General features: G+C 55.4%; 4 protein-coding genes and 4 non-coding genes across 12 annotated transcripts; 7 read left to right on the top strand and 1 right to left on the bottom strand.

The window, feature by feature from the left end:
* The first annotated feature begins 933 nt into the window (after positions 1 to 933).
* RPL23A (ribosomal protein L23a) lies at positions 934 to 4,221 on the top strand. The gene is made up of 5 exons (XM_057536732.1): positions 934 to 1,072; positions 1,668 to 1,851; positions 3,182 to 3,358; positions 3,858 to 3,927; positions 4,162 to 4,221. The coding sequence occupies exons 1-5, from the start codon at positions 1,048 to 1,050 to the stop codon at positions 4,174 to 4,176; spliced, it is 471 nt and encodes a 156-aa protein (XP_057392715.1). The 5' UTR covers positions 934 to 1,047; the 3' UTR covers positions 4,177 to 4,221.
* On the top strand, positions 1,513 to 1,579 carry LOC114238134 (small nucleolar RNA SNORD42). Its single transcript, XR_003623551.1, has one exon. It is a non-coding gene; the product is annotated as a small nucleolar RNA SNORD42 (small nucleolar RNA).
* LOC114238136 (small nucleolar RNA Z17) lies at positions 3,036 to 3,107 on the top strand. The gene has a single exon (XR_003623553.1). It is a non-coding gene; the product is annotated as a small nucleolar RNA Z17 (small nucleolar RNA).
* Positions 3,197 to 6,607, bottom strand: TLCD1 (TLC domain containing 1). Its single transcript, XM_007183871.3, has 4 exons — positions 6,200 to 6,607; positions 5,784 to 5,866; positions 5,608 to 5,690; positions 3,197 to 5,201 (listed from the first exon to the last, which is right to left on the bottom strand). The coding sequence occupies exons 1-4, from the start codon at positions 6,391 to 6,393 to the stop codon at positions 4,818 to 4,820; spliced, it is 744 nt and encodes a 247-aa protein (XP_007183933.1). The 5' UTR covers positions 6,394 to 6,607; the 3' UTR covers positions 3,197 to 4,817.
* LOC114238135 (small nucleolar RNA SNORD42) lies at positions 3,714 to 3,782 on the top strand. The gene has a single exon (XR_003623552.1). It is a non-coding gene; the product is annotated as a small nucleolar RNA SNORD42 (small nucleolar RNA).
* On the top strand, positions 3,973 to 4,042 carry LOC114238137 (small nucleolar RNA Z17). Its single transcript, XR_003623554.1, has one exon. It is a non-coding gene; the product is annotated as a small nucleolar RNA Z17 (small nucleolar RNA).
* On the top strand, positions 5,968 to 17,570 carry NEK8 (NIMA related kinase 8). Of its 4 annotated transcripts, none has more exons than XM_057536724.1 (16): positions 5,968 to 6,134; positions 7,637 to 7,720; positions 10,695 to 10,900; positions 11,140 to 11,372; positions 11,611 to 11,742; positions 12,241 to 12,449; positions 12,605 to 12,684; positions 12,980 to 13,161; positions 13,256 to 13,406; positions 13,815 to 13,891; positions 14,220 to 14,337; positions 14,978 to 15,128; positions 15,372 to 15,535; positions 15,640 to 15,798; positions 15,982 to 16,140; positions 16,532 to 17,570. In XM_057536724.1, exons 3-16 carry the CDS (start codon positions 10,765 to 10,767, stop codon positions 16,558 to 16,560), a joined length of 1,980 nt encoding a protein of 659 aa, XP_057392707.1. In that variant the 5' UTR covers positions 5,968 to 6,134; positions 7,637 to 7,720; positions 10,695 to 10,764; the 3' UTR covers positions 16,561 to 17,570. The 4 variants fall into 4 exon arrangements, with proteins under 4 accessions (XP_057392707.1, XP_057392708.1, XP_057392706.1 ...); XM_057536723.1 differs by lacking the exon at positions 5,968 to 6,134 and adding an exon at positions 8,690 to 8,825 and having other exon boundaries at positions 7,382 to 7,720; positions 16,535 to 17,570; XM_007183872.2 differs by lacking the exon at positions 5,968 to 6,134 and adding an exon at positions 8,690 to 8,825 and having other exon boundaries at positions 7,389 to 7,720.
* Positions 17,571 to 17,825: 255 nt separating this feature from the next.
* Positions 17,826 to 26,754, top strand: TRAF4 (TNF receptor associated factor 4). 2 transcript variants are annotated; one of them, XM_057536730.1, is made up of 8 exons: positions 17,826 to 18,099; positions 21,079 to 21,130; positions 21,711 to 21,815; positions 21,891 to 22,052; positions 22,142 to 22,303; positions 22,390 to 22,545; positions 22,787 to 23,078; positions 26,087 to 26,754. In XM_057536730.1, exons 1-8 carry the CDS (start codon positions 17,957 to 17,959, stop codon positions 26,539 to 26,541), a joined length of 1,527 nt encoding a protein of 508 aa, XP_057392713.1. In that variant the 5' UTR covers positions 17,826 to 17,956; the 3' UTR covers positions 26,542 to 26,754. The 2 variants fall into 2 exon arrangements, with proteins under 2 accessions (XP_057392713.1, XP_057392714.1); XM_057536731.1 differs by lacking the exon at positions 26,087 to 26,754 and having other exon boundaries at positions 22,787 to 26,035.
* Positions 26,755 to 26,760: the final 6 nt, after the last annotated feature.

Below are 26,760 nucleotides of genomic sequence, written 5' to 3'. Positions count from 1 at the left end.
GGACCCAGAATTCCTCCCTTTGGAGAAGTCACCGCTCTGGGACAGGGGGACTCTCCTTTGGTATGGGCGTTCTTCGCTCAGACCCCATTGAAATCCACCCCCACTCCCCCAGGACTTTTCTTTTTTGCAGTCTGCAGGCTAGAAGAAGGAGTAGCACACAACAAATCTCACCTTCAAAGGTGATTCCAAGAGAGGAGGGGGAGGACAGAAAGGCGATGTGATATGGGGTAAGCACAGTCCTTCAAAGAAGAAAACCCGAGCGTTTACTAAACCTTGCTCTGTGTCAGGAACTGAATTTGGGGATGCAAAGATGACTGGAGCAAGGAAGAGAAGACTGCTTAAAGGGAGGGGACTGTGAATGAAATTATTCCCATGAAGAACGAGCGTATCCTGGAGAAATCTGATCGCTGGGTATTTGGAATAATTGGTAGAGTCTCTTCAACAGTATTATCGGGAAGACGCATGAAATCTGTCATAGGGGCAATGTGGCCACCTCCTACCTCTTCTGACACTTCGCTCTTCCCCTCCGCCTGACTCGACTTTTTCTGCCACCTAATCACCGTGTTATAAATAAGCCGTGTCCCCTCTCTCGACCTCAATTTCCACAGATGTCTGAGGGAGTTGGACTGGCCAAATTCTGCTCTAACGTTCTAGGATTTTGCTTCACTCTACCTGAGTCAATCTAACTACAGTATATTAATTCCAGTTTGCAGTGGAAGTGCAATCTTGTAATCCTCCTCCCTAAAGTTGCTCAAGATGTGAAGCGCTCAGTCCCGTGCAGCCGCAGGCTACACCATCCACCCGCCACATAAAATAAACACGCGTCTCCAAAAAACTACAACCCCCATGAAGCTTTAGGGTCTAACAAACGGAGGGGTGGTGCTAGTTTAATCCCTCTCGCGAGGAAATAAAATCTAACTACCATTCCCGGGGGGCGCCGCGCTGCAGAGTATCCAATCAGCTTTAAGTAAAAAGTATCGCGAGTCTTCTGTGAGACTTTACTCTATAAGCCCGTGGGAACAAGTCTCGGAAGCCCTTTTCACGAAGATGGCGCCGAAAGCGAAGAAGGAAGGTGTGTGCCGGGGCTGGGGATACACAGCTGGCTGGCCTGGGGTCCCCGCAAAGTGAATGAACTGAGAGGATGATGGCTGGGCCAGGCCTTGCGGTGTCTGCTGTGGGGCCACTCCTCGAGTTTTGGCAACGCTGAGGAGCGCGTGGGCCCAGCCGCATGGTCTGGGCTTCAGTGAAGGGTGTTGGGGAGGCAAGCCTGGTCGGTACCACCTGCGGGGGACAGCCAGACAGTCGGCTCTGGGGCGCTCCATGTCTCTAGATCTGTAAGGAATCGGTACTCTCATCTTCCCTTTTATCGCCATGTTAAATGGGGCTATATACTGTCCGCCGATGGCTGGACGATGTTATACATAAAATTACTAGTTCACATTTTTATCAAGTGTCAAGCGTTTGGTCATTGCTAGTTTCTTTCTCATCGTATCCCAAGTTCCCCCTAGAATCGTGCATATGATGGAAAAATTTTAAACTCCTGAGACTTGTGATGTCTTCAAAGGAACCACTGATGCACGTGTGGCCTCGGGCGCTCACTATGGGTCTTGAGGCCAGAAGTGATTGATTTCTGAATCCCGCACCCCCGTTTTCTTTCCTTCTCTCAGTCCCTGCCCCTCCGAAAGCCGAAGCCAAAGCAAAGGCTTTGAAGGCCAAGAAAGCAGTGTTGAAAGGCGTACACAGCCACAAAAAAAAGAAGATCCGGACGTCACCCACCTTCCGACGGCCCAAAACACTGCGGCTCAGGAGGCAGCCCAAATATCCTCGGAAGAGCGCCCCTAGGAGAAACAAGTCAGTACTGCCCCGTACCCTTGAAAAGATGTTTGGATATCCTCCATTGGTAATTTGGAAATTTACCAAACCTAGAGCATGGCTTCTCAAAACCACGTTGGTACCTAGTGTGCTTCTCTAAAGGAAGTATGAGGAGAATAATGCCCTGTTTAAGAACGAAAGGAGGCGTGTTTAGCATATTAGCAGGAATTGTTTAAAACAACCCAGAGTCACTGTCAAGATTAGCGAATTGTTAGGTTAATCATTGTTTCATATGCAGTCTACTTTCTTGTGAGTATAAAGTGGGACTTAGATGTTCTTTGTTTGGGGGTTCCAGGTTTAGGTTGCTCCTCGTTGCACTTTTTTTAAATCTTTGCTGTGGGGAATAGTCCTCGAAGGTGAGGATGTGGGATGATTCTAGATTGATGAGATTCATTCATCTATATTGGACAGTGAAGACCTGTAGCAGTGTATGGCAACTTCTTTTCATTCACTTTCCCAAATGTTTACAGTCAAGGAATGGTTGGGGGAGTGAGTGGAAAAGGTTAGGGTACTTGAGTGTTTCGGTGTCTCTAGTGGTAACGACTGACCTTAGGGAGCACAGTTTAGAGTAGAGCCATGGTAGTGGTTACCACCAGTGGGTCCTCCCACTGCTTCCTAAGAAAAAGGCAGGAGAGTGGATTGTGTCCACGGAGAAATGGACTTGACAGACTTTTTACTGCCATTTGGACCTAGAATTTAGTGTGATGAGAGGTTGAGATCTGATCTCTACTTTCAAAAGAGGATGGTGTACCCAGGCAAATAGAGCCTTCTCCAAATTTCAGGGGGAAAGCTGTGTTAGATGGCCACTGTAACTTTAACCTGAGCTGTAAATAAAAAGTTGCTTTCAAGAATTGATGGCTTGTAAGCCAGTTTTCAGCAACCAAAGGGGGCAAAACAGTCGATTCAGCCTCATAGTGAAGCGCCAACATTCTTTGGAACCCTAGCCTGAGTTTCTAGATTCCATAGTCTTAACTTTATGCTCTTGGGTTAAGTTGTCTAACCTCTAAAGTCTCAAATTTCTTCTAGAAATTTGCTCTTCAGAAATGTTGAGGTCAGGTAAAAGAATGAAGAAGGTTGGAACTCAAAAATGATTCTTTAATCACTTAAAGGGTGAAAGCCCTTGAGATGTCCCCAAGCTGAGGCTCCAGGTCCCTAAGTTTCAGGGTGCATGTGATGACACTGTTCAGCGACCAAAGTCTGACGCAAATGATTGCTACCTCATTGTCTGATGCACTTGGGCTACAAAAGAGGGCCCATTCTTTATTTTACTGGGCCCAAGCCAGTTGACCCCATTTTGCCTCTCTCCCAGGCTTGACCACTATGCCATCATCAAGTTCCCCCTCACCACCGAGTCAGCCATGAAGAAAATAGAAGACAACAACACACTGGTGTTCATTGTGGATGTCAAAGCCAACAAGCACCAAATTAAACAGGCTGTGAAGAAGCTCTATGACATTGATGTGGCTAAGGTCAACACCCTGATCAGGTGAGTGGAGTCCTGTGGGATGGGGAGGAGCCCGGGGCCTCTGGGCCTCTTGTCAGAAGCCAGGAAACCTGAATGGTATGAAATTCCTTGATGCTGCTTTTGGGATCAGAAGTAGACTTCCCAGTGAGCAGCCCCTGCTGTAATTGCAGTCCCTTGTATGGAGTATGGACTTCTGAGGAAACATCAGCTGTCCTGCCTCTAGGACTTAAGGGGTTGGTGCTCATTTTCTTGATCCCTACCTCTAGACAGAAGCAGACCCTAGAGTAAGATACAGTTATTGTCAGAATGCCTGTGGTGTTTCCCATAAAATGGAATTGGCTTCATTTGTGGCTTAGTGGCTTCCCTGACCCCCTCTGCGCAAATGATGGTAAAATCACTATTTGGGGGGGGAAAAATGACATGAACAAAGGAACCACCAATACGCCAGAAGACTGGGGAGGAAGGAAGGGCATGGGGGCAGTGAGGGCAGTAGGGACTAAGGCTTCCTTCTCCACCCTAGGCCTGATGGAGAGAAGAAGGCATATGTTCGACTGGCTCCTGACTATGATGCTTTGGATGTTGCCAACAAAGTAAGCTTCCTTTGCTACAAACTCCTTAACACCCCCCCCTTCCTGGGTGCAAATGATGTGTCTGTAGTGACCAAACCCTGACTTCGGTGATTAGTTTCAACTGACTGACTGCGCCCCTTCTTTAATAGGCCCTACCCCTCACCATGTGCCCTCAATTTGCTTTTTAACTTTGACATTTCCCTCTTAATATTCACATTTCAACTCCCAGTAACAAAGCTCCCTTTTGTTTTTCAGATTGGGATCATCTAAACTGAGTCCAGCTGACTAATTCTAAATATAAAAGTTTTCACTATATGTATGCTTCTTTTCTTTATGTTGATTTCTGGGTGGGAGGCCATACTGTGGTATATACACACCTAAGTAACAGGGCTTGGGCAAGACTCTTGGTCTCCTTAACCTGTTGGAACACTCAGCCCTATCACCTCACCATACCTGTAACAGATATTTGTGACCCAGACTAGAGTTGGTTGTCGTAGGACAACTACAACTTGGCCTCCATCATGAGGTAAGAGACCAAGCAAGAAGCTTTGCAAGAACCCCTTCCTTTATCTCTGGAAGAGGCTTTGTATGAAACCAATATCCAGAGTTTTCATTAGCATCCATTTCAGGGCAGTGTGGGTTGGCTGGCTTTCCGGTAGCACCTTGTGCCCATAGCCATCTACCATGTCCAACCGGTCTGTCTGCTTCCCTCACCTCTTGCCCAAGGAAGGACAAGGACTTCAGAAGAGTGCTTTTTTCATTAGTGTTTTCAATAGTGGGTGCAGGTTTGAAAGGTGGAGTGGCTGGCCCCAGAGGACAGCTCAGGCAAGGGGCTAAGTCTCTTCTCAGTCCGTGTGAGGGTGTTCTTGGCTGTGTTTGCTGTTCTTGCCACAAGTCCCTAACTGCGCTTTTCACTCAATCAAGAACTTGTCTTTGTGTTGCTGGCTGGGGACACCTTGGGGGCAGAAGTCAGAGCGGAGGAGGCGGGAAAAGTAGATGAGGATCATGACATCCAGCATAAGCAGGATGCCCAGCAGAAAGGTTCCCAGGTTCCTCTGGCCGGCGTAACCCAGGAAGAAATGGGTGAGGTAGGCCTGAGGGGCCAGGCGGAAAAGAAAGTACATAAACAAGTTAATGTATTTGTTGACTCGATAGAGGAGGAGGTCCTGGGCATTATTGATCTTCATCATCATGCGTATTGTGAGAAAGATGTTGCTGACCTCCACCAGCAGTGTTAGGACGCCCCCACCAACAAATCTGCTCCAAAAGATGCCTGAAAAGAAGGCACCCATAGCCTACAAGGCAAGGGAGAGAATGGGTTAGGGAACCCAGATGTCATGGCTTTCCTGGAAGTTGGTGGAAATAACAAGGCTACCAGAGTGAGGGGTAGGAAATCTTCCCTTATTTGCTTCTTTCTGAAATATAGTTTACAGTGGATTCAAAAAGATTAAATTTTGATCCCTGCCCACAGATTCTCTCTCTGGGTGGAGTTTCCAGTCTAAGAAGGCGAGGCCATGATTGCTGGCCTCAAATAGTGAAGCAAGGGCCCAGAGACTGCCAGCCCTCAGCATTCTAGCATGAGATGTGGGACACAGGGTGGGGATGGGGTTAAGAAAAGATGGTCTTTACCTCCCAGGTTCAGAAAGACAGCTGAGACTAGGCTGCTAGCACCAGGCCTATACCACATCCCCTGCTTCTCACCATGACGTGGTGGACGAGGTATTCCCAAGAAGCTCGTGCCTGATGGCTAACCACAATATCCAGCGTGTCGTGGATGAAGTACCCTAGCGGAGGGTTGGGGGAAGAGGTCATAAATGGTACTGAACAAGAAGCTTATCCCTGTCCCCCCTTTTTAATGCTTCCTGGGGAACACCTACCTGCGGAAAAGCAAACAAGCAGATAGCCAGAAAGCGACCATGCGCTCTCAACGTCCACCAGCATCTCAGGGGTCTGCCATATACTGGAAGGGAAGGGAAAAGGCAGGCTCTCATCTCAGTATCCCCAGGGACCCACAACTCTCCCCCCACCCCCATTACCCTTGCCAGTCCCCGGAGGGTCTGGGCTGGCGCTATTGGCTGACGGGGGAGCCAGGAGGGGCTCGGCTGAAACCCAGGTGTCTCCTGTTTCCCAGGTGAGAACCCCCCCCTCCCCTGGCGCTGCTGCCGCTCCTGATTGGACAGCATTTTAAACCGGGAATCGGGTGAGACTGCCTGGGCCTTAGCCCGCCGGTGAGTGATGGAAAGAGTAATGCGGGATCCCCTAGCCACCTTCACTCCCCCAGTCCTTCACTCACCACAGCAGCGCCCAGATCCCTGACACAATGGAATGGGCGAAGGAGACGAGAAGGTTGTGCCAGCGCCAGGTGCGCAGGGGGTCGGCGCGCACGTGCGCAGGCAGGGGCAGGCGACAGAGCGCGTGCCGGAGCGCCCGGAAGGTCAGCGTGGCGCCCAGGAGCAGCGGCAGGGCGGGGAACAGCATTGGGGGCATGCTGGCCCTCCCTGCCTCTGTCTGTCCGCCCTCTAGGTGGCCTCCTCCGGCCGTTCGGGAAAGGGGCTCCCTCTCCGGCCAGTCCACCCCGGACGCCTCTCCTGCCGGCCGCCGGCCTCACACACACGGTTTCGGCGGAGACCTCTAGGCCCCTTCGCTCCTCCAGTTTCCTCCCCGCCGGCCTCTGCCCCCGCCCCCGCCCCGCCCCGCCCGCTTGTCCCCGCCCCTCCGGCGCCTCTGCAGCGCGGAGGGCGCGAGCCCCATTTCCCGGGGCCTCCCCAGGCGCCTCCAGGCTCCCGCGGACTTCGGGCAAAATGGGCTGTCCTGGGGGCGCCGCCATCGAGCCACCCCTCGCTGGCAGCTCCCGACTGCCGACGGAGTCCCACTTCGCTCGCTTGGCCTCGTTAACCCGCATCCCCACTTCCCCCAGGGGTCCCGGCTCCCCCTGCCTGGGCGGGTACTGAGAGAACTCTCTCTCCCCGCCCTCAACTCCTCTGTGGGCAGAACTAAGCGAGGTCCGTCACAACCCACGTCCTTAATCCCTGGTTCTGGGGACCAGCCGGTGCCCCGCTTCGGACTGTGATCTCCGCCCGGACCTTGTTCCACTGGATCATTAGCTTCTTCGAGCGCAAGACGAACACGTTTACCTGCCTCCACCTCGTCCCGCACCGAGTCGGTGCCTAGAAACTGTCGACTAACTCATCACCCATCCTCCCATCCGGCTCTTGGGTTCCTGGGGCCGCGCGGCAGTCACAGTCCTCCCTCAGACAGTCCCAGCTCTCTTCTCCCTGCTCCCTGGAGGCTGGGGCGGGGAAGACGGCCGATTTGCCCAGGCCGCTGGGGTGACTCTCACTCTGCAGGCCAGTGGCCTGGAGCAGTTGCAGCTCGAGACCACTAGGTGTCAGCCTGTCCTCACCGTGGCGCGGGATCCCCTCCCGCCGGCGAAGGAACCAGGCAAACTGAAGGGCGGCGGAGAGGCGGGGGCGGGGGTAAAGGAGAAAGGAGTAGTGGGGGCGGGGGCGGGGGGGGGCAGGTGGTGGAGGTGCTGCGAGAGGGAGGAAAAGCCAGAAACCCGAGGCGCAAAGCGGTTTGGGTGTTTGTTCTGCCTCCCCTGATGGCTCCAAGGTTACACATTAACCCCTCTGGGACTCCTTGGTCAACCAAGGCCCGATCGGTTTCTAGGTGAGAGCACGGAGTGTTCCGGCTGAGCGGCCTTCCCCTCTGCTCTCCCCTTTGCTCACAGGGCAGCTTTGTCCGACAGCCACAGCGGCCTGAGCCAGACTGAGGGGCCCTCATGAGGGGCCCTTCCAGCAGTCATTCCATGTGGGTAGGTTTGGGCACCCTTTCAAGGGGCAGGGTGGGAGCTGAAGATAAACACCCCTTTCCTCACGTTCCTCGCCCACTCAGAAATAGGGATGCCATCCCTTAGCTAATCACCATCCTTCCTGCTCCCTAAACTGAGCTTTTATGGAACTCGTGAAGAGCAGAAAGCGCCAGGGAGCGACCTGGAATTAAACTCACTTCTGGTCAAGGTCTTAGACAATTGTACTAACCGACCCCCTACCTCTGGGCAGAAGCCTTGAACCCATATGAGCCGAACAAGGGTCTTTCCCCCTCTCCCCGACGCTTTCAGGTAGTAGTCCACTTCCCTCCCATCTTCCCCCAAGGAGGTTCTCTCTAGTTGAGAACTGAAGGCAGATTACTCTGCGGCAGTGGCAGCGTTGTATGTGTGCGTTGGGGAGTTGAGGGTGTTGACGAGCGCAGTACTCACTAGCTCACTAGTCGGGACAGCCCGGAGACCGCGTCACGTCCTCCCTAGGTGAATCAACTTGCACAGATCGGGGTTTCCCCGGTCCCTCCCTAGGCAAACACGAAACTAATCCGGCACCCTGCCCCACAGACCAAGAGCGCCGACTCGGTTCAGTTTTGGTAGTGTTTATCGTTTGCGTGTCAATGAGAATCTGCCCTCTGCTTCGGAAACAGCGTCACTAGTGGCCAAAGAGTGGGGCAGAGAGAGATCGGTCCTTTCTTCCCACCCTCACTCGGCCTGCGCTGGGAACCCCTCCGGTCTAAGGAAGCTTTGCGAGGGCCGGATGCGGCCACGTGTGTAGGAAGTAGCTGGTATGGTGCTGGCTTTTGCGGGGCGTGCCAAGAAATGGCATATCGCCCCATTCCTTGCACCCTGGGAGGGCGACTGCGGATCCGGGCTGCAGGGACGGTGCAAATTAGCGGAGACAAATGAGAGGCTGAACCAACACCTAGCTCCACTAGCTCCGCCCCCTCAATTATCTTGCAGCGCAGGGGGCGTGGTTCTAGAGAGGGCGGGCCCGCGCACGCGCTGTGTCTGAGATTGGGGGTTCCGGAAATGTGACTCTGAGAAATGAGATGGAGAAGTACGAGCGGATCCGAGTGGTGGGCAGAGGTGCCTTCGGGTGAGCCAGGGCTCTGGGGGAGGCAATTGCTCGGGGAGAGGGAAAATAAGCCCCAACTCCGACAGCAAAATCTCTCCCCGTCTAGCCCCGCCCCGATGCGTGAGCGCCTAATCCGGGAAGCCCTGCCCAGGCTTCCTGTCCTAGTCCTCGTTGGGAAACTCCGCCTCCAAGGAGGTCACGCCCCCGGCCAGCCTTTGCGGCCCCCCGCAGAGTTTGTTCTTTGATCCTGACTCATTCATTCAACAAATGTTGAGCAGCAACTATACACGTCAGGCTTTCGATACTGGGTATACAGTTAAGACCAAACAGGCGTGCTCCTTTCCCTCTTGGAGCTTACAGACGATCGGAAAATTATACAATAAACAGGACATTGTTAAAGCAGTGATTAACAAACGGCGAGAATAGAGTACAACACCAGGGAGTATTCATTTAGGATGGTCAGGGAAAATTTCTCTGAGAGGTGAAGTTTCAAACCAAGACTTGAGGAATGAGGACCAGTATGTAGTCTGAAAAAGGCAGAGCTTCTCAGGCGGAGGAAACAGCTTATGCTAAGGTCCTCACGTGGGAAAGAATTCAGAGTATTCAAAGAACTGAGAAAAAGACTAATGTAGTTGGAATGTAGTGGGCAAGGTAACCAGTGGAATAAAATGTGATTGTCACAGAGGGTGGGAACCAAATTACGGCCTTGTAGGCTGAGGTAAAGAAGTTGAAATTTTTGCAGTGTAAAGGAAAAGAGGTTTAAGCAAAGGAATGGTCTTGATATGATTTGCACTTTTAAAATGTCACTCTGGCTGCTGTGTAGAATTTAGATTTGAGGGTGACAAGAGTGAAAGGGACCATTTGAAGTCTAGTGCAGTATTTTAGGCAAGAAATGATAATTTGGCCAAGGGTTACAGCAGAAGACAGAGAAATGGGTGGGTTCCCAGTATTTTGGAGGTAGTAGAAACAAGATTTACTGATGTTAGTGTGAGATAGAGGAAAGATTCTGGCATGATTTTCAGGTGTCTGACTTTACTAACTGGGGGACTTTAATAACCGGGGGATGGTGGTGTCATTTACTGAGATGGAAGAAACTGAGGAAGGAAAGGTTTCAAGGGCAGGAATCAAGAGTTTTGTATTTGTTAAAATTCAGGATGCTTGCCAGCCATTCAGGTAGAGATGCAAAGCAGGTAGTTGAGTATGTAAGTCTGAGGCTCAGAGGAGAGGTCTGAGCTGGAGATATACAGTTGATACTTAGATAGTCCATCATTCAACAGATACTTATTGAGCTCCTACTAAGTGCTGGGGTATGCACTAGGCTATGCACTGGGGCTATAGTGGTGAAGGAGAAAGAACAAAACCCTGCTTTTATGAACGCTGACTACAGAATTGGCAGAAAATAATAAAATGAATGGCTCCTACTCACTGAGTATTTTTGATGTGCCAGGCGCTGTGCTAAGTGCAGTCCATGCATTTTCTCATTTGATCCTCTCAACAACCTTGTGAGATCGATCCTATTTTCCAGATCCTGATGTCACATAATTTAAGACCAGATAACTAGTAAGAGGAAGAGCCAGGATTTGATCCAGGCAGTTAACTCCAGAGTCTATGCAGACTTACAGAGACCAAGACTAACTTTATTAGGCACAGTCATTGTGCCTGTGGTGAAACTGAGTCCCAGATAAGTTAAACGACTTACCCAAGGTCTCAGACAGCTTGTGGTCGGTTCTCCCTATTCCTAAACTCAGTGTTCTGTGCACTAACTTAGATGACTTCTTAGTCTAGGTGCCAATTCCCTTGTCCTAAGGAACACCCAGTCACCAGGTCTGCCCTGCCTGATATGTGGCTGGAAGCTCAGCTGGTACCCACTCCTGTACTCCATGTCCTCAGGATTGTTCATCTGTGCCTTCGCAAGGCTGACCAGAAGCTGGTGATCATCAAGCAGATCCCAGTGGAGCAGATGACCAAGGAAGAGAGGCAGGCAGCCCAGAATGAGTGCCAGGTCCTCAAGCTGCTCAACCACCCCAATGTCATTGAGTACTACGAGAACTTCCTGGAGGACAAGGCTCTCATGATCGCCATGGAATATGCACCAGGTGGGCCAGCCTCCATGCACTGGCCTGGCTCCAAGGGCCTCTCACCTCTGGGATAGGCAGGCACAGATCAGCCAGCTTCCCTCCTTGGAATGGGCTTGGCTGAGGGTCAGGGGTATAGGGTTCTGACCCCAGTTGTGTGACACTGGCAGGCCCTTGCCCTGTCTGGGTCTTTAGTTTCATAAAAGGAAAATCTCAAGCATGGAGAAGCCTGGATCTTGACTAGTTCCTTGCGGCTGCAGGTGGCACCCTGGCTGAGTTCATCCAGAAGCGCTGTAATTCCCTGCTGGAGGAGGAGACCATCCTGCACTTCTTTGTGCAGATCCTGCTGGCGCTGCATCATGTGCACACCCACCTCATCCTGCACCGGGACCTCAAGACCCAAAACATCCTTCTAGACAAACACCGCATGGTCGTCAAGATTGGTGACTTCGGCATCTCCAAGATCCTTAGCAGCAAGAGCAAGGCCTACACGGTGCCTGGGCATGGAGGGGACCTCAAGGGTGCTGGAGGTTTTGAGGGCCAAGGTCTACTTTGCACCCCTGTCCCCAGCCCCACACCCCCAAGACCTTGGCCCCTTAGTCCCTGGCTGGATGGTCCTGCAGGAGGAAGCACTTTTGCCTACTTTGGGGAGAAGCTGTCTCTAAGTGGGCTTTTGGGCAGAGCCTTGGTCCTCCCACCCCGGGGCTGTAATATCAGCTTCCCTCCTGCAGGTGGTGGGTACTCCATGCTACATTTCCCCTGAACTGTGTGAGGGCAAGCCCTACAACCAGAAGAGTGACATCTGGGCCCTGGGCTGTGTCCTATATGAGCTGGCCAGCCTCAAGAGGGCCTTTGAGGCTGCGGTGAGTAAGTCCCCCCCAGGGGGACAACTGGGAAATCCCTACCTCTATCTCCTGAAGTCCTTGGCTCCAACCACTTCTGTGTTTCTTCTCTTGTGGCTCACTTATGTCTCTCTCATCAGACTGGTGGATTACCCCAGGCCAGGGCTGTGGCTTCCCTAAGACTATGGGTCCCTTAGGGTAGGGCTTGGGTCCCCCCATTAAACTGAGGGCTCCTGAGGGTAGGGCTCTCCCATCAGATTAGGGACCCTCCTAAGGGCAAGACGTGAGTTTTCCCAACATGCAGCCAGCTGACATGGCTGCAGCTCTCCTATCAGAGGTTCTTGAAAGCAGGGTTTGGCTCCCCTATCATCCTGGGAGCCCCCTCACCAGACCGATGGCTTCTGAGTGCAGGGCTGTGACCACCCCACCAGGCTAGGGGCTGGGGCTGGAGCTGGGGGTGCTGCAGTTTAAGAGCCTGGCCTGAGGTTCTGGCCAACCCCACACGTGGTGCCTTCACAGAACCTGCCGGCGCTGGTGCTGAAGATCATGAGCGGCACCTTTGCGCCCATCTCTGACCGGTACAGCCCTGAGCTGCGCCAGCTGGTTCTGAGTCTGCTCAGCCTGGAGCCTGCACAGCGGCCCCCGCTCAGCCACATCATGGCGCAGCCCCTCTGCATCCGGGCGCTCCTCAACCTCCACACCGACCTGGGCAGCGTCCGCATGCGGAGGCCGGTGCAGGGAGGGGGCCCTGGGCAGCAGTGGGGCACCCCGGGGGAGCACAGTAGACCTGGGGCAGAGAGGGGCATTCTCGGCAAGTCCACCATTTCTGGGTGTGGGGATGCCAGGGAGGGTCCTTGTCCTGAGGCCCCCATCTGTCCTGCAGGGCAGAGAAGCCCCTGGCCACCGGGCCACCCATGGCCCCCGGCAGCACAGGGGGCAGGACCACCAGTGGCCGTTGCAGAGGTAAGTCGGGACGACCGCAGGGGTTCCGACGGACACCATGGTATTCCCACCAATTTATTATTTTTTTAAATTAATTAATTAATTAATTTAGGCTGTGCGCGGTCTTAGTTGCGGCATATGGGGATCTTTGTTGCGGCACGTGGGGATTTTTAGTTGCGGCACGCGTGCGGGATCTAGTTCCCTGACCAGAGATCGAACCCGGCCCCCCTGCGTTGGGAGCGTGGAGTCTTATCCACTGGACCACCAGGGAAGTCCATCCCACCAATTTAATAGGCCTGATGAGTTGTCCCCGCAGGTGTCCCCCGGGGACCTGCCCGGCCGGCCATTCCGCCGCCGCTGTCATCGGTGTACGCGTGGGGTGGCGGGCTCAGTGTGCCGCTGCGGCTGCCAATGCTCAACACAGAGGTGGTCCAGGTGGCAGCGGGGCGCACGCAGAAGGCTGGCGTCACGCGCTCCGGGCGCCTTATACTTTGGGAGGTGAGCAGGCGGCAGGTGGGCCTGAATGGAGGGGGGCGTGGGTCAGGAGCTGAGCACTCAGGCGCCGCCCACGCCCTCCCCTGTCCCCTCGCAGGCCCCGCCCCTAGGCGCTGGAGGGGGCGCCCTCCTCCCTGGGGCGGTGGAGCAGCAGCAGCCCCAGTTCGTCTCCCGTTTCCTGGAGGGCCAGTCGGGTGTGACTATCAAGCACGTGGCCTGTGGGGACCTCTTCACGGCCTGCCTGACTGGTGAGCCGGTCAGGGGACTACCCTGTGGGGACTCAGCTATAAGAAGACCCCCCCAGAGCAATTCCCTTCCTTGCCTATCATTTGCTAACTGCTCACTTAATAATGCTTTTACCTTCCAGGGAGTGCTTTACTTACCCGATCTCCTTTACCTTCACAGTAGGCCTGACAAGGCAGCTATATCATCCCCATTTGACAGATCTAGAAACTAAGGCTCAGAGGCTGTCACTTGTCCAAAGTCACACACTTGGGAAGAAAGACCCCAGTCCTTTCCCCCACCCCCATCCAATTCTTCCAGCCCTAGCCTCCAACTAACTTTTTCTTGCTCCTCCGATCCAACGTTGCACTGGTCTGTCTGGAAAAACAGCCTAACCTCTTTCCTTTCCCTTTCCTCACTGCTCCCCTTCCCAGACCGAGGCATCATCATGACCTTTGGCAGTGGCAGCAATGGGTGCCTAGGCCATGGCAGCCTCAATGATATCAGCCAGGTGGGTTTTGAGTGTACATTGGGGAGGAGGAAGTGGGGAGATGGCAAGCAGCCCACATTTGAGAGCTGACACCCAGGTTGGGGGCAGGGGAATCCCCAGCAGCCACAGGTCCCTGTAGCTCCCAGGCTGCACCTGTTCTGGGCAGCATCTGGGGAAGTACAGAAAGACCAGGCTTCCCCAGTGGTTGCAATATGTGTGGGGGGGAGTTAAAGAGACAGCCACCTCATGAGAATTTGCAGCCTCCCACTTCATCCCTACAGAGGATGCTGAGGCCAGGTGGCTAGTCCATACCCCTTGCCCAGTCTGCCCTTGCTTCCCCTCTCTCTAGCCCACCATTGTGGAGGCCCTGCTGGGCTATGAGATGGTGCAGGTGGCCTGTGGGGCGTCTCATGTGCTGGCCTTGTCCACTGAGCGAGAACTATTTGCCTGGGGCCGCGGAGATGGTGGTAAGATTTCACTCTGTTCTAGCCTCTGGAACCCCCCAGCCATGATTTGTTCCTCTTCATAGCCATCTTCTACCCTATGGCCTGTTTTCTCCTCCTCCTTTTGTCTCTGATTCATTTATTCACTCGACAAACCTTTATTGCACACCCACTATGTGCCCACCTTGTGCTGGGTGCTGAGACAAGATGAACATGATGTCGATTCCTTCGGGTGGTCATGATGTAATGAGAGAGATTTCATTCATCCAGCAATATATGTTGTGCCCCTCGCTGGGTCAGGCATCAGGCTGGGCATTGAAACTAGGGATGACTTAGATGGGGTCCCTGTCCTCCTGGAGGACTCAGTCTAGATGGGGGAAGGATGACACATCTCCAACGTGATAGAGGACAGACAGCATCAGGGCTCACCCAAGGTCCAGAGGTGTGGGAACACAAGGAATGGCAAGGGACTCTACCTGGAGAAGACAGACGTGGCACCTGAACAGGGCCTTAAAAGAGGAGTAGAATTTTGACCCGCGGAGGGGCCAAGGATGGGCATTTCAGTCAGGAACAGCCTTCACTCATGCTGCACTGTGGGTCCTCCTTATCCTAGTATCACTAACCCTAAAGCTCAAACTAGCCCAGTGCCGGTTTCTCCTTGTAGGCCGGCTGGGACTGGGCACCAGGGAGTCCCACAGCTGCCCCCAGCAGGTACCCATGCCCCCAGGACAGGAAGCCCAGCGGGTTGTATGTGGCATTGACTCCTCCATGATCCTCACTGTGCCCGGCCAAGCCCTGGCGTGTGGGAGCAACAGGTATGTGAACTAGGTGCACTACAGTGACTAGCCCGCCCTCTCCCCCACCTTAGCTGCCAGTGCTCCGTCTGTCATTGCCTACCTCCCACCAGGGATTAGAACTGAGGGGGGCTTGAGTGTTCTCTGGGTTCAACCCAGTGTAAGATATGTCCCCTGGTGCACCAGCTCCTGCCCAGATAGGTGGGGGGAGGACAGTCTATATAAACTGTGTCAGCTGGACTTGGCTTCTGGCTCTGCCCTCAGGTTCAACAAGCTGGGCCTGGACCATCTCTCCCTAGGGGAGGAGCCTGCCCCACACCAGCAGGTGGAGGAGGCCCTGAGCTTCACACCACTAGGTTCTGCACCCCTGGACCGGGAGCCCCTGCTGAGCGTGGACCTGGGCACTGCTCATTCAGCTGCTGTAACTGGTAAGTAGGACCTGGGCACAGGAGGCCAAAGGTGGACTCCCCTGGCTTCCTTGGGCCCTCTGTTGAGGCACCCTTTCCTTCCTTTCCTCTCTCCTCCCCCACAGCCTCTGGTGACTGCTACACATTTGGCAGCAATCAGCATGGGCAGTTGGGTACCATCGCTCGCCGGGTCAGCCGGGTACCTTGTCAAGTCCAAGGCCTCCAGGGAATCAAGATAGCAATGGTGGCCTGTGGGGATGCCTTCACTGTGGCCATTGGGGCAGGTGATTAGTGGGCACTGTGGGGGCAGGTAGAGGTGTGGGCAGACCCAGGGGCAATGGGGGGTTATGCTCAGGGCTACTGAACTCAGCAACCCCATGTTGGCGCCAGTATGGCAATCTAGGAAGCTAGCTGCTTGCTAAGGTATGTCTTTCTTCCATTTCTCTCCTTGGGATTCTCTTTGGCAGAAAGTGAAGTGTACTCTTGGGGCAAAGGGGCCCGAGGTCGACTGGGAAGGAGGGATGAGGATGCTGGACTCCCTAGGCCAGTGCAGCTGGATGAGACACACCCCTACACAGTGACTTCTGTGTCCTGTTGCCATGGAAACACTCTCCTGGCTATCCGCCGTGAGTTATAACTTCACCCTCACCCACACAAGGGTTAACCCAGCTGGCCCCTGCCCACATTCCCATCCCCAGTGGTCACAGCCCAAATTATTAAAAGCATTTTCAGCCCCCAGATAAATGAAAGCAGAAGCTGCTGGGCAAAAGTGAGCCCCTGGGGTGGGCAAGGGTAGGTGCTTCTCGTGCCTGAAGGGCTGCCTCCGCTCCTCCCCAGGGCCCAAATGTGTTCTTTCTCCTCCAACCCTCAAGTCCAGTTTAGTTTGAACCTCTATTTCTGGCCTGGCAGGGTCCAGAGTCCAGGGCCCAGTGTGGGAGTGAGAGTGGAAGTAGCTGAGGCTTGCTGGAGGCATCGCCCTCTGGGAGGCTGCAGGGATTTCTCTTTTGTGCTCTCCAGCAGTCACAGATGAGCCAGTCCCCCCTTGAGGCACCTGGATACACCTCTGGACGACCCTGATACTGCTTCTCCTGTAAATGTTCTTGAAAAGTGCAGGTGCCTCAGGCATGACCAGCCCCCTGGCTTGTATCATCAATGGGGTATAAGAACCAGTAAAGCCCCTGCTCTGCCTTTGGCCCTGGATATGTAAAACTCAACCCACCCTATTCCCCCAACATCCCTCTTTCCCCTCCCCACCTTCTTATCTTTAGTCAACGTCCCCAGGGTTCAGCCTGGCTAGAGTTGGAGGCCAGATGTAACTTTTGGAAGCAGGGAGGTCTCCAGAGCCTCTGCAGAAAAAGGCTGGAGGTAGCTTTGGCTCCACCTAGACGCTGCCCCTTCCCCCAGCCCAGTTAGAAAATAAGTCGCTGGTGTCTACTGGGAGAGCAGCTCAGTGCTTTGGAGTAAGGCAAGCTGGGGCCTGCCTGTTCTGGCCATTCCAGAGGCCTAGCCCCTGCATTGCCTGGGGCAGGGAGGTCCCGGGACTGCTACCACCCGCCCCCACGCTTATATCCTGAGGCAGGGGTTTACACAATCTCTGAGTGCCTCCCTTCCCCTGGGGGAGTGCATGGGCTGCGGTATACAGCAGAGGACATCCCTGCTGAAGGTTGCCCCTCACCCCATGCCATTCCCCCAAAGCACGTTGGGAGAAAGGGTAGCTGGCTGGACCAGACTAGTTTCCCAGATGACTGGGAAGTAGCGCCAATAAAAAATCAGCTGCCTGCCTAGAGTGTGGTCTCTTGAGGGCTGGGGGTGGCGGCCACCCCAGGGCTGGGCTGGGCTCCATCTGGGCTGCAGGGCCGCGGTGGAGAGAGGAATGTGGGCGCAGCCTGAGGCCCGGGACGAGGTTCCTCTGGCCCAGTTCCCAGCCCGGCCTCCCCACCCAGCTGGGCTCCCCGGATCTGGTTGCCAGGCTTCAGCTGCCTAGCACCTGGAAGCTGGAGCCCCGGGCCCCTGGGCGACACGTGGCCCCCGAGGCCGAGCTGTTGACTCCGGAGAGGCGAATCTTTGTGGCGCGGCCCGTCCCCCGAGGCTCTCCGCCCCATCCAGCATCAGAGCTCCCCCCTACCCCACCCCCGGGGAGTAGCGGGGCCTCGACCTCTGTTCCCGAGCATAAAGAGGAGACCCTGCTTCCTGGAGGGGGAGAGCCTGTCTGAGTGCAGACCCCGAAGCCGCGGGACGGCCGGGTGGGTGGGGAGCCCGGCGGAGCGGACACTAGGACCGCGCGGGCACGGCCCCGCCCCCTCTTCCGGCGGGCGGGCTCAAGGGCTGGGCGCAGGCCGCGGCTGCCAGTCGGCGCCGCCCGCAGCCGGGAGCGCGGCCGGAGCGAGGCGCGGGCTGTGGGGCCGCCGCGAACCCGGCCCCGCTTGCCCGTGCCCGCCCGCCATGCCCGGCTTTGACTACAAGTTCTTGGAGAAGCCCAAGCGTCGGCTGCTGTGCCCGCTGTGCGGGAAGCCCATGCGCGAGCCCGTGCAGGTTTCTACCTGCGGCCACCGCTTCTGCGACACCTGCCTGCAGGAGTTCCTCAGGTGCGGCCCGGCGGGAGCGGGGGACGGCGGGTGGGGGTGGGAGACGCCGCCGGGGGAGGACCCAGGCCGGAGGCACGCCGGGCCTTTGTCTGCGCCGCGGCCCCGTGACCTCAGGAGCGCCCACCGTGACGTCACAGGGCGGTGGTGACGTCAGGCCCCGAGGGAGGACCCCACGCACTGATCCGTAGGGTCCCGCGTGCCACGCGCCAGGTGGGAAGAATTCCGTGCCTTCCCGCAGGGTGGAGGTGGGAAAAGACGCCCTTCCTGATCCGTGGCCGGCCCTTCCCCCTCACCTGAGAGCCAGAACGGCCTCACCCTTGAACTTTGAATCCTTCTGGGAAGAGGAGGACAAAACCCTCTGCCCCGCGCAGACCTTAAGTCTCCGGAGTTTTCACCCATCTAAGCTCTTCTGAGTCTTCGGACGTTCCGAGAACGGCAGCTATTGTTCTCCCATTTCACAGATGAGGAAACGAGATTCAAATTCAAAGAAAGGCTGCGATTTGCCCACGGTCGCACAATTACCTAAAGGCTTAACGGGTGTAAGCCCGGCCTGCTTGTGGTCGCACGATAGAGGGAGGACCGCGACGCTCCCGATCTCCCCTGAAACAGGAACCCGTTGGGTGTCCCTCCCTGCCCCTGGGGGTCCTGAGTACCGCGAGTGATCTAGAAGTCGTGAGGGAGGGGGTCGCACCCTGGGTGTGACTGAACGCCCCCTGCCCTCTCCCGACCCAGGTCTTCCCTGGGCTCTTGGGCACTCGTTGAGTTCTGGGCGCCCTGCGATGTCCTGAGTCTCCTGTCCACGCTGGGACCTGCTCATTCTGGGGTGTGGGGAGGCAAGAAGAGGGAGCCCCGTCTCGTGGGAAGGTCGTGGGCCGAGAGCACCGGGGAAGGCTGGGTCAGCCAGTGCCCTGTGTCAGGAGGCTGTTTGCTGAGGGTTCGTGGGGCGCACGCAGGCTGGGAGAGCACCCCTGGGATTCCGTCCCTCCGTCCTCCGCAGCCCCTTGCCCGGCGGAAATCTCAGCAGGCCCTTTGTTTTCGGTTCCCCGCAGCCTGGGCCGGTCCTGCCCTCACATATGCTCCTGCACAAGCTGCTGTGCTGCCCCCTCCTCTTCCCTCACCCGCCTCCCTCCTCCCTTCAGTGTACACACACTCCCCTACCTACACACAGCCCCATTGTCTTCTCCCGTGCTCTTCCCCGGCCCTCTGGCTTCCAGATGAGGCCAGCTGAGCCTCCCCCCTCCTCAGCTGACCCACCCTGACTGCCTCGGGGAAGGAACGGGGGAGGGGGCTGTCAGGCCTCTTTCCCTCTTCTGTTCCTCTCTGCTGCTTCTCCCCTCCCCCTCCCGGAAATCCCCTCTTCCTCTCCCACAGCCCCTTCCCCCCATCCTGTCTTCTCCCCTGGGCCTGGGCCTCCACTGCAAGGCCTGGAGCAGTGTCTGCCCTTGCCTCCCCACCTCGGCTGGCGCCTGAACTCTGACGCTGAGGCCCGGGAGGGAAGGGATGGTGGGACAGGCCCTGCCCCTCCCACCCTACCAGCTGGGGTGTCCATAGCCCTAGGGGAACCTTTGTCCTGGCTGGGCCCCAAGCTGCCCAGGCTAATCTTCTGCCTGAAGCCTGGGGACTTGCCTCAGTCCCCTCCCTGACTCCAAAATCACTAAGTCAGCACATTCCTGAAGCAGCCAAGCAGACCCCCTCCCCCACGGCCCACCCCTCTTTCCCTTCTCCTGCCAGCGCTGTTACTCAGGTTGGTCCAGGAAGCCTGGTTACCCTGTGGGCATGGGCATACCTCCTCAGTGCCTGGGCATGTATTATTCTTGGCATTGGCAGCATGCCCAGTAGTAGTCGTGGGCCCAGGGGGAGGAGGTGGGTGCTAGAAATCCTTTGAGCACCTGGGGCATGGACTGCCCACGTCCTGCAAAGTGCCCTCACGGACAGGGCTGCCATGTAGCCTCTGCTTCCGCCTTCATCCTTGCCTGCCTCCCACCTACCTGACTCAGACTTGCCAGAAATGCCATGCCTGAGGGTCTTCAGTCCTGCTGGGTGAGCCCTTGCCCTGCCTAGGCCGCGCCAGGCATGCGTGTCTGGTCCTGGCTAGGGTCAGCAAGGCCATGTTGGCAGAAGGAGGCATGCCACAGGTTCCTTGAGTGCTAACAGCCTGGTGTGGGATTGGTGGAGGAGAGGGAGAGCAGCGGACAGGGTCAGCAGGCTTCAGATGCCTGCCGTGCAGTGACCAGAGTCTTGGCTGTGCTTGCCTGGACAGTTTTTCTTGGACTAGCCTCTCTTCTGTGTACAGGGTAGTAGAAACTATCTGAGCTGTGGAATCAGACAGACATAGTCAGTTCACCCATGAGCCTCAGTTCTTTCATCTGCAAAATGGGGACACTGAGCCCCTTCTCAGGCAGTTTGTGAGAACTGGGTGGGAGTGTAAACACAGTCCCTTGGAGCGAGCCTTTCCTCCTCTTTGCTTTAGAAGACACACCCACATAGGAGGAGGGGAGAGTTGGGGTAAGGTGGCCCCAAGCTGACCTTTGCCCTGGGTTCTTGGCTGGGCACCCTCACAGGGGCTGGGCAGCCCTGGCTCTTAACCTCAGCCCATCCGTGTTCACCTTCCCCCAACAGCTTTCAGCCCAGCCAATGAAAAGTAACCTGGGGGCTGGGTGGCTGGGCAGCCTGTTCCTTTCGCTGTCCAGCTGCCATCCTGGGGGAGGGGTGCCAGCTGCCACCTGTTGGCCAAATGCTGTCTGAAGCAGCTGCCTCTGCCTCCACTGGGCCCAAATCCACCCTCCCCGGGACAGGAGCTGGGATCTTTGGGGGTCCTGTAGAAGTGGGTACCCTCAGGCCTCTACTTGCCCTCTCCGGTAGGGCTGCCTGGGAACCAGTCTGGTGAGGGAAGGAGGCTACCCTGGTTGAGGGGATGGGGCCCAGGGATCTCTCTTCCCATAGTGTGGCGCCTTGACCCTGTCCCCTCCCCCTTCACAGTGAAGGAGTCTTCAAGTGCCCTGAGGATCAACTTCCTCTGGACTATGCCAAGGTGAGTCCACCGTGCCAGGTACAGGCTCTTGCCCTCGGTGGAGGCTGGAGCTGCTGCAGCCATTGGGCTCAGGGCCAGTGTCAACCCGGTGCTGCGGAATCGCGCACCCCTACGAAGGTGGCCTGTTCCCTCCCACCAGGCCAGTTTGCAGATGAGGCCCGAGTCTGCCCTGTAGGGCAGGCACAATGCCCAGCCTGTGGGGGTGTACAGAGACGCTCTGGGCCCACTAGAAGTGTCCCCTCCCGTTTGGGTGGCTGGCCAGCCCTGTGGCTGAGGGCCAGGACCCCTGTACCAGGAGGAAGGAAGCAAAGGGTGTGGAGGCTGCCTGGGGCTGAGCAGGCTGATTGGCTGCCGCTCCGAAGGGAGCGTCCTGGGCTAGCGTGTTGGGGACCCTGGAATCTAGTGTTGGAGCAGAGACCACCTGCTGCGCTCTTTATCCCTGGGCACAGAGGAGAATTTCCACCGAGGGGCTGTTACTGGCTCTAAGGTAGAGAGCTAAGCTATCTGGGGTGGAGGAGGTGGGAACTGGGGACTGTAGCAGGCTCTGACCCTGACCAGTTCCCCGCCTCCTTGCCCCCAGATCTACCCAGACCCAGAGCTGGAGGTACAGGTACTGGGCCTGCCTATCCGCTGCATCCACAGTGAGGAGGGCTGCCGCTGGAGTGGGCCACTTCGCCACCTACAGGTGAGGCTCTGAAGGGGCCGGGGTGGGGGGACTGCCCCTCCCTGGGCAGGCACTAACTGCGGCCCCTCCCACCAGGGCCACCTGAATACCTGCAGCTTCAACGTTGTCCCCTGCCCCAACCGCTGCCCCGCCAAGCTGAGCCGCCGGGATCTGCCCGCGCACCTGCAGCACGACTGCCCCAAGCGGCGACTCAAGTGCGAGTTCTGTGGCTGTGACTTCAGCGGGGAGGCCTTTGAGGTGGGTGGGGCCTGGCTGAGGGTGGAGGGAGAGTGGGGCACCTGGTGGCCCAGGGATCCCTTAACTCAGCCCCTCTGGCGTTTCCACAGAGCCATGAAGGTGTGTGCCCGCAAGAGAGTGTGTACTGTGAGAACAAGTGTGGTGCCCGCATGATGCGGCGGCTCCTGGCCCAGCATGCCACCTCTGAGTGCCCCAAGCGCACCCAGCCTTGCACTTACTGCACCAAGGAGTTTGTCTTTGACACCATCCAGGTGAGGCCCTTCCTGAGCTGTGGGCCGCGGGGCAGGTAGCAGGGAGTCAGGCTACTGACTGCTTCTCTCTGCCTCTGCGGCCCTAGAGCCACCAGTACCAGTGCCCGAGGCTGCCTGTGCCGTGCCCCAACCAGTGTGGCGTGGGCACCATGGCTCGGGAGGATCTGCCGGGCCACCTCAAGGACAGCTGTAGCACTGCCCTGGTGCTGTGCCCATTCAAAGACTCCGGCTGCAAGCACAGGGTGAGATGCCTCTCTTCTTGGTCCTTGAAACCTCAGACATAGGCCCTTAGTGGTCCCTGCTGTGCTGCTCTGAAGCCTCAGCCCTTCCCCTGCCGGCCAGCTCCAGCTGCCTCCTAGTGCCCCCTACCTTCCTCATTCAGAGCTGGGTGCCCACCACCCTGTACCTGCTCCTCCCCTCTCCCCTGAACTTGCCCCGACTAACTCTCCTCTCTTCCCCCATGGCCTGGGGCTTTGCCAACAGTGCCCTAAGCTGGCAATGGCACGGCACGTGGAGGAGAGCGTGAAGCCACATCTGGCCATGATGTGTGCCCTGGTGAGCCGGCAACGGCAGGAGCTGCAGGAGCTGCGACGAGAGCTGGAGGAGCTGTCCGTGGGCAGTGATGGCGTGCTCATCTGGAAGATTGGCAGTTACGGGCGACGGCTACAGGAGGCCAAAGCCAAGCCCAACCTCGAGTGCTTCAGCCCCGCCTTCTACACGCATAAGTATGGCTACAAGCTGCAGGTGTCTGCATTCCTCAATGGCAATGGCAGTGGTGAGGGCACACATCTCTCGCTCTACATTCGCGTGCTGCCAGGTGCCTTTGACAATCTCCTTGAGTGGCCCTTTGCCCGCCGCGTCACCTTCTCCCTGCTGGATCAGAGCGACCCTGGGCTGGCTAAGCCACAGCATGTCACTGAGACCTTTCACCCTGACCCAAACTGGAAGAATTTCCAAAAACCAGGCACTTGGCGGGGCTCCCTGGATGAGAGTTCTCTGGGGTTTGGTTACCCCAAGTTCATCTCCCACCAGGATATCCGCAAGCGAAACTATGTGCGGGATGATGCAGTCTTCATCCGTGCCTCTGTTGAATTGCCCCGAAAGATCCTCAGCTGAGAGCAGACCCAGCTATAGGAAAAAGGGGGGTGGGAAATGACCTCCATCAGGCAGGCTGAGCCTGGAGAGGGGGCCGGACCCCCTTACAGCTGCTTCTGCTGCCTAGGTTCTGCTACCCTGTTCCCCCTCCCTCCTTCCCTACCACCCTCAGGTGCCTCCTTTTGGTGCTTCAGCCCTGGCCTCTGGGAAGAGCAGGTCTTAGGGTCAACAAGGGCTTGGAAACAAGCGATCCCGGGGCCTGTTGCCTGGGATCAGGGCAGACATGCCTTGGTGCCGGCCACACTCTTCCAGGGACTGAGGTGCCTGCTGGTGCTATGTCCCAAGAGCCATAGGGGGGAGGGGGAGTTGGGAAACTGAGGGGTAGTTAAAGAATCTGTCTTGAGATCTGATGTCTCCTTTCCCCAGCTGTGTCCCCTCTGGTTATTTATTTACTTAGTGCCAGAAGGGCACAGCAGGGGAGCCCTGATTTTTAATAAATCCTGACTTGTATTTATTAACTTGGTTCCAGCCTGACTCATCTGGGTTGCTTAGGGCCCAATTGTGAAGTCAAGGGACCAGTCAGGGACTGCAACTGCTCTGGCCCCAGAATCCAGCTGCACTGCTGGATCGCCCTCTGGTGGAAGACAGAGGGACTGCACTAGGCTTTGTGTGGAGGACATTTGTCTGCTGCTGCCCTCTAGTGGTTAGAGGAGAGAGGTGCAGGCTCTGGACGTCTTAAAGGTTTAGAGTCTCTCTGATCGATACCCCACCAAGGACTAGTGCCTGTGCTGTAGGCAGGTCTTCCTTGGTCTAATGATAATAGCTACCATTTATTGAGTACTTTTGATGTGGCAGACACTGGTAAGCACTTTATATGCATTATTTCTTTTAATACAACAGTCAAGTGAAATAGCTTTTAATCAAAGGACCTATCTTAGTGGGCTGTGGTGAAGACAATGCATGTTCCCAGTAAAAATAGTCGGTCCTTTGTATCTGTGGGTTCCACATCCTCGAATTCAATCAACAGTGAATTGGAAATACTTGGGGAAAGTTCCAGAAAGTTACAAAAAGCAAAAGTTTTTGGCCACTCATGGGCAAATCTACATAGTATTACATTGTATTAGGTATTATAAGTAATCTAGAGATTAAAGTATACCAGAGGATGTATATAGGTTACATGCAAATCCTATGCTATTTTATATCAGGGACTTGGTGAATTTCTGTATCCGCTGGCGATTCTTAAACCAATTCCCTGTGGATACTGAGGGATGTCTGTGAGTGCTTTATGAATGTTAGTCTAACTCCAAAGCCCAGCCCACACCCAGGGACTCCTAAACTGTGCACAGGAGCCTTCAAATTTTCTCATCCATACTTACTTTTCATACAGGCCTCAATGGGTACCTGTGATTATCCACATTTGCCTGGTGAAATAGGAACAGAGGAGTGAATTGACTTCAGTGATCTTTCAGCTAGTTTGGGGCAGGGCCTGGATTTTTTTCCCCCCTGTCACTGGATTCTGTTTTAAGCTCCAGCATTCACTAGAAGATTAGCTTCCTTTAATTTTGGCAGTAGATTTGGTTTTGGATCCTTGATGTGCTTGCTTTTTTGGCAAGTTATTTAGCTACATGGGGCATCCTTACTCTCACTGGTAAAATTAAAGTAGTCCTGCTGGATTCATAAAGATTAACTAACTCATCAGCATAAAGTGCCTTACTCTTGCCTGGCCCTGAGAAGAGGCCCAGTGTATGGGAAGTATTGTTTAGTATGGAGAAGGTTCAAGGGCTGTAGCCTGCCTTTTTTTACTTCCCAGAGACTCAGGTGAAAAGAGCCCTTATCAGAAGGTGATAGGAAAGGTCTGAACCTGAGACAGCCAGTCCGGGGAACCAACCAACTTAGCCTTCAAAAGGTCAAATTCACTGATGTAGGGAGAGATGAAGCCCTGGCTGCCTTGCTGAGAAAGTAAAGATGGCTCTTTCATCTAAACTGTCTGGGTACTGTGAAGCCTGGAAGCTGGTAGAGAAGACCATGGGCTCTAGCAGGGGAAATGCCTTCACCTGAGCACGGGCTTCACGCAGCAACAGGTAGAACCACTCTTCTGCAGAAGCCTTCCAAGAGAAGCCAGACCCCCCTGGATCAAGCTTGGGCTCCCTCTGCTGGCAGCACTGTGCCACTGCACCATTCCAGGTGGTAGGTTCACAAAGAAGGCTGGTGCCGCCTTCAGTTGCCTGCAGTGGATATTGCGATTGACTCCATACCCAGGCCTAACCCTCATTCAGTGCCTTTGCAGGCAGTCATAACTGCTTGTGGAACTCAGGCCAGATTTTGCCTCACAGCGTGAGCTGGGCTCAACTCAACCATCTGCTCTGTCTAGCCCTGTGACCCTAGGCTGACTGCAGGTCTCATTTGACACGGGCAGAAGAGGGCTTTCTTTCACAGGGATGGGATGAGGAGTAAAGGAGGCAAAGCACCTTCACAAAAGGGCACCCCACAGAAAAGGGCATGCTCAGGAGGGTGCTTTCAACTCGAGCCGCCACCTAACCATCTGATTCCACCTTCACTGAGTCCCACAACCTGTGGGATCTTTCCTTCCCTCCATCACATCTTAGCCCAGACCCAAACGCAGGAGAAAGGGGAGGAGAGGGAGGAGAGGACGTAAATAGCTCTTTTGGATTTTTTTTTCCCCTGCAGACAAAAAGTTCTCCCATCAGTACTCAACCCTTAAGAAGATTCAAACCACCAAGAGGGCCACTTCTCGTGCTACAGATCACTTCCACCTGCCAGAGGTCCTCAAATTCCAAAATGTTCGAGAAGGTTGGAGAAGGTTGTGGGGTGGGGGGAAGGAAACCACCTATCACACCACCTATTACTTCCACCTGCCAGAGGTCCTCAAATTCCAAAATGTTCGAGAAGGTTGGAGAAGGTTGTGGGGTAGGGGGAAGGGTCGTTTAGTTTTAAGCTGGCTTATTAGCAAACCAGATCCCCGTTTTTCAGTGACGGACAGTCCTTGGAGTGAAAGTGGCATTACATTGAACTGGACCAACAGTGAAGGGCAGCGAACCATTCTTAACCACCAAATCCCACCAAGCCCCCTGCAGCCCTGCCTAGGGGGAGGGCCGGTCAGCCAGGTGCCCTCCAAGGGCTGACTGAACACACCTGGTCTGGGATAATGGAGTGGGAGGGCTTCTGATGGGGACAAATACTATAGGGATCCCCTTAAAAATGAGAAATTACTTCTCTTATTCTCTTAATAAGACATATTAAAAACCGTTACGAAAGATCACCTCAAACACTGACAGCATTAAACGAATAGGACAAGATCAAAGGTGAGTTTTTTCATTTTACTGGTTTATAATAATCTTAAA

The sequence above is a fragment of the Balaenoptera acutorostrata genome, chromosome 20 (genome assembly GCF_949987535.1).
Source record: "Balaenoptera acutorostrata chromosome 20, mBalAcu1.1, whole genome shotgun sequence".
Lineage (NCBI taxonomy): Eukaryota > Metazoa > Chordata > Mammalia > Artiodactyla > Balaenopteridae > Balaenoptera > Balaenoptera acutorostrata.
Note: the sequence above shows the minus strand (reverse complement) of the source record. Positions and strands in the feature narration are given on the sequence as shown.

Bases quoted from the DNA above. Each gene is read 5' to 3' on its own strand.
- RPL23A (XM_057536732.1), top strand. From the start codon at position 1,048: ATGGCGCCGAAAGCGAAGAAGGAAG. The intron at 1,073-1,667 runs GTGTGTGCCGGG...TCCTTCTCTCAG, and splicing joins GCCGAAAGCGAAGAAGGAAG to TCCCTGCCCCTCCGAAAGCC. The intron at 3,359-3,857 runs GTGAGTGGAGTC...TCTCCACCCTAG, and splicing joins AAGGTCAACACCCTGATCAG to GCCTGATGGAGAGAAGAAGG.
- TLCD1 (XM_007183871.3), bottom strand. From the start codon at position 6,393: ATGCCCCCAATGCTGTTCCCCGCCCTGCCGCTGCTCCTGGGCGCCACG. The intron at 5,867-6,199 runs GTGAGTGAAGGA...CTTCCCTTCCAG, and splicing joins GGGATCTGGGCGCTGCTGTG to TATATGGCAGACCCCTGAGA. The intron at 5,691-5,783 runs GTAGGTGTTCCC...ACCCTCCGCTAG, and splicing joins GCTTGTTTGCTTTTCCGCAG to GGTACTTCATCCACGACACG.
- NEK8 (XM_007183872.2), top strand. From the start codon at position 8,779: ATGGAGAAGTACGAGCGGATCCGAGTGGTGGGCAGAGGTGCCTTCGG. The intron at 10,901-11,139 runs GTGGGCCAGCCT...TTGCGGCTGCAG, and splicing joins CGCCATGGAATATGCACCAG to GTGGCACCCTGGCTGAGTTC. The intron at 11,373-11,610 runs GTGCCTGGGCAT...TCCCTCCTGCAG, and splicing joins GCAAGAGCAAGGCCTACACG to GTGGTGGGTACTCCATGCTA.
- TRAF4 (XM_057536730.1), top strand. From the start codon at position 17,957: ATGCCCGGCTTTGACTACAAGTTCTTGGAGAAGCCCAAGCGTCGGCTG. The intron at 21,131-21,710 runs GTGAGTCCACCG...CCTTGCCCCCAG, and splicing joins TTCCTCTGGACTATGCCAAG to ATCTACCCAGACCCAGAGCT. The intron at 21,816-21,890 runs GTGAGGCTCTGA...CCCTCCCACCAG, and splicing joins GGCCACTTCGCCACCTACAG to GGCCACCTGAATACCTGCAG.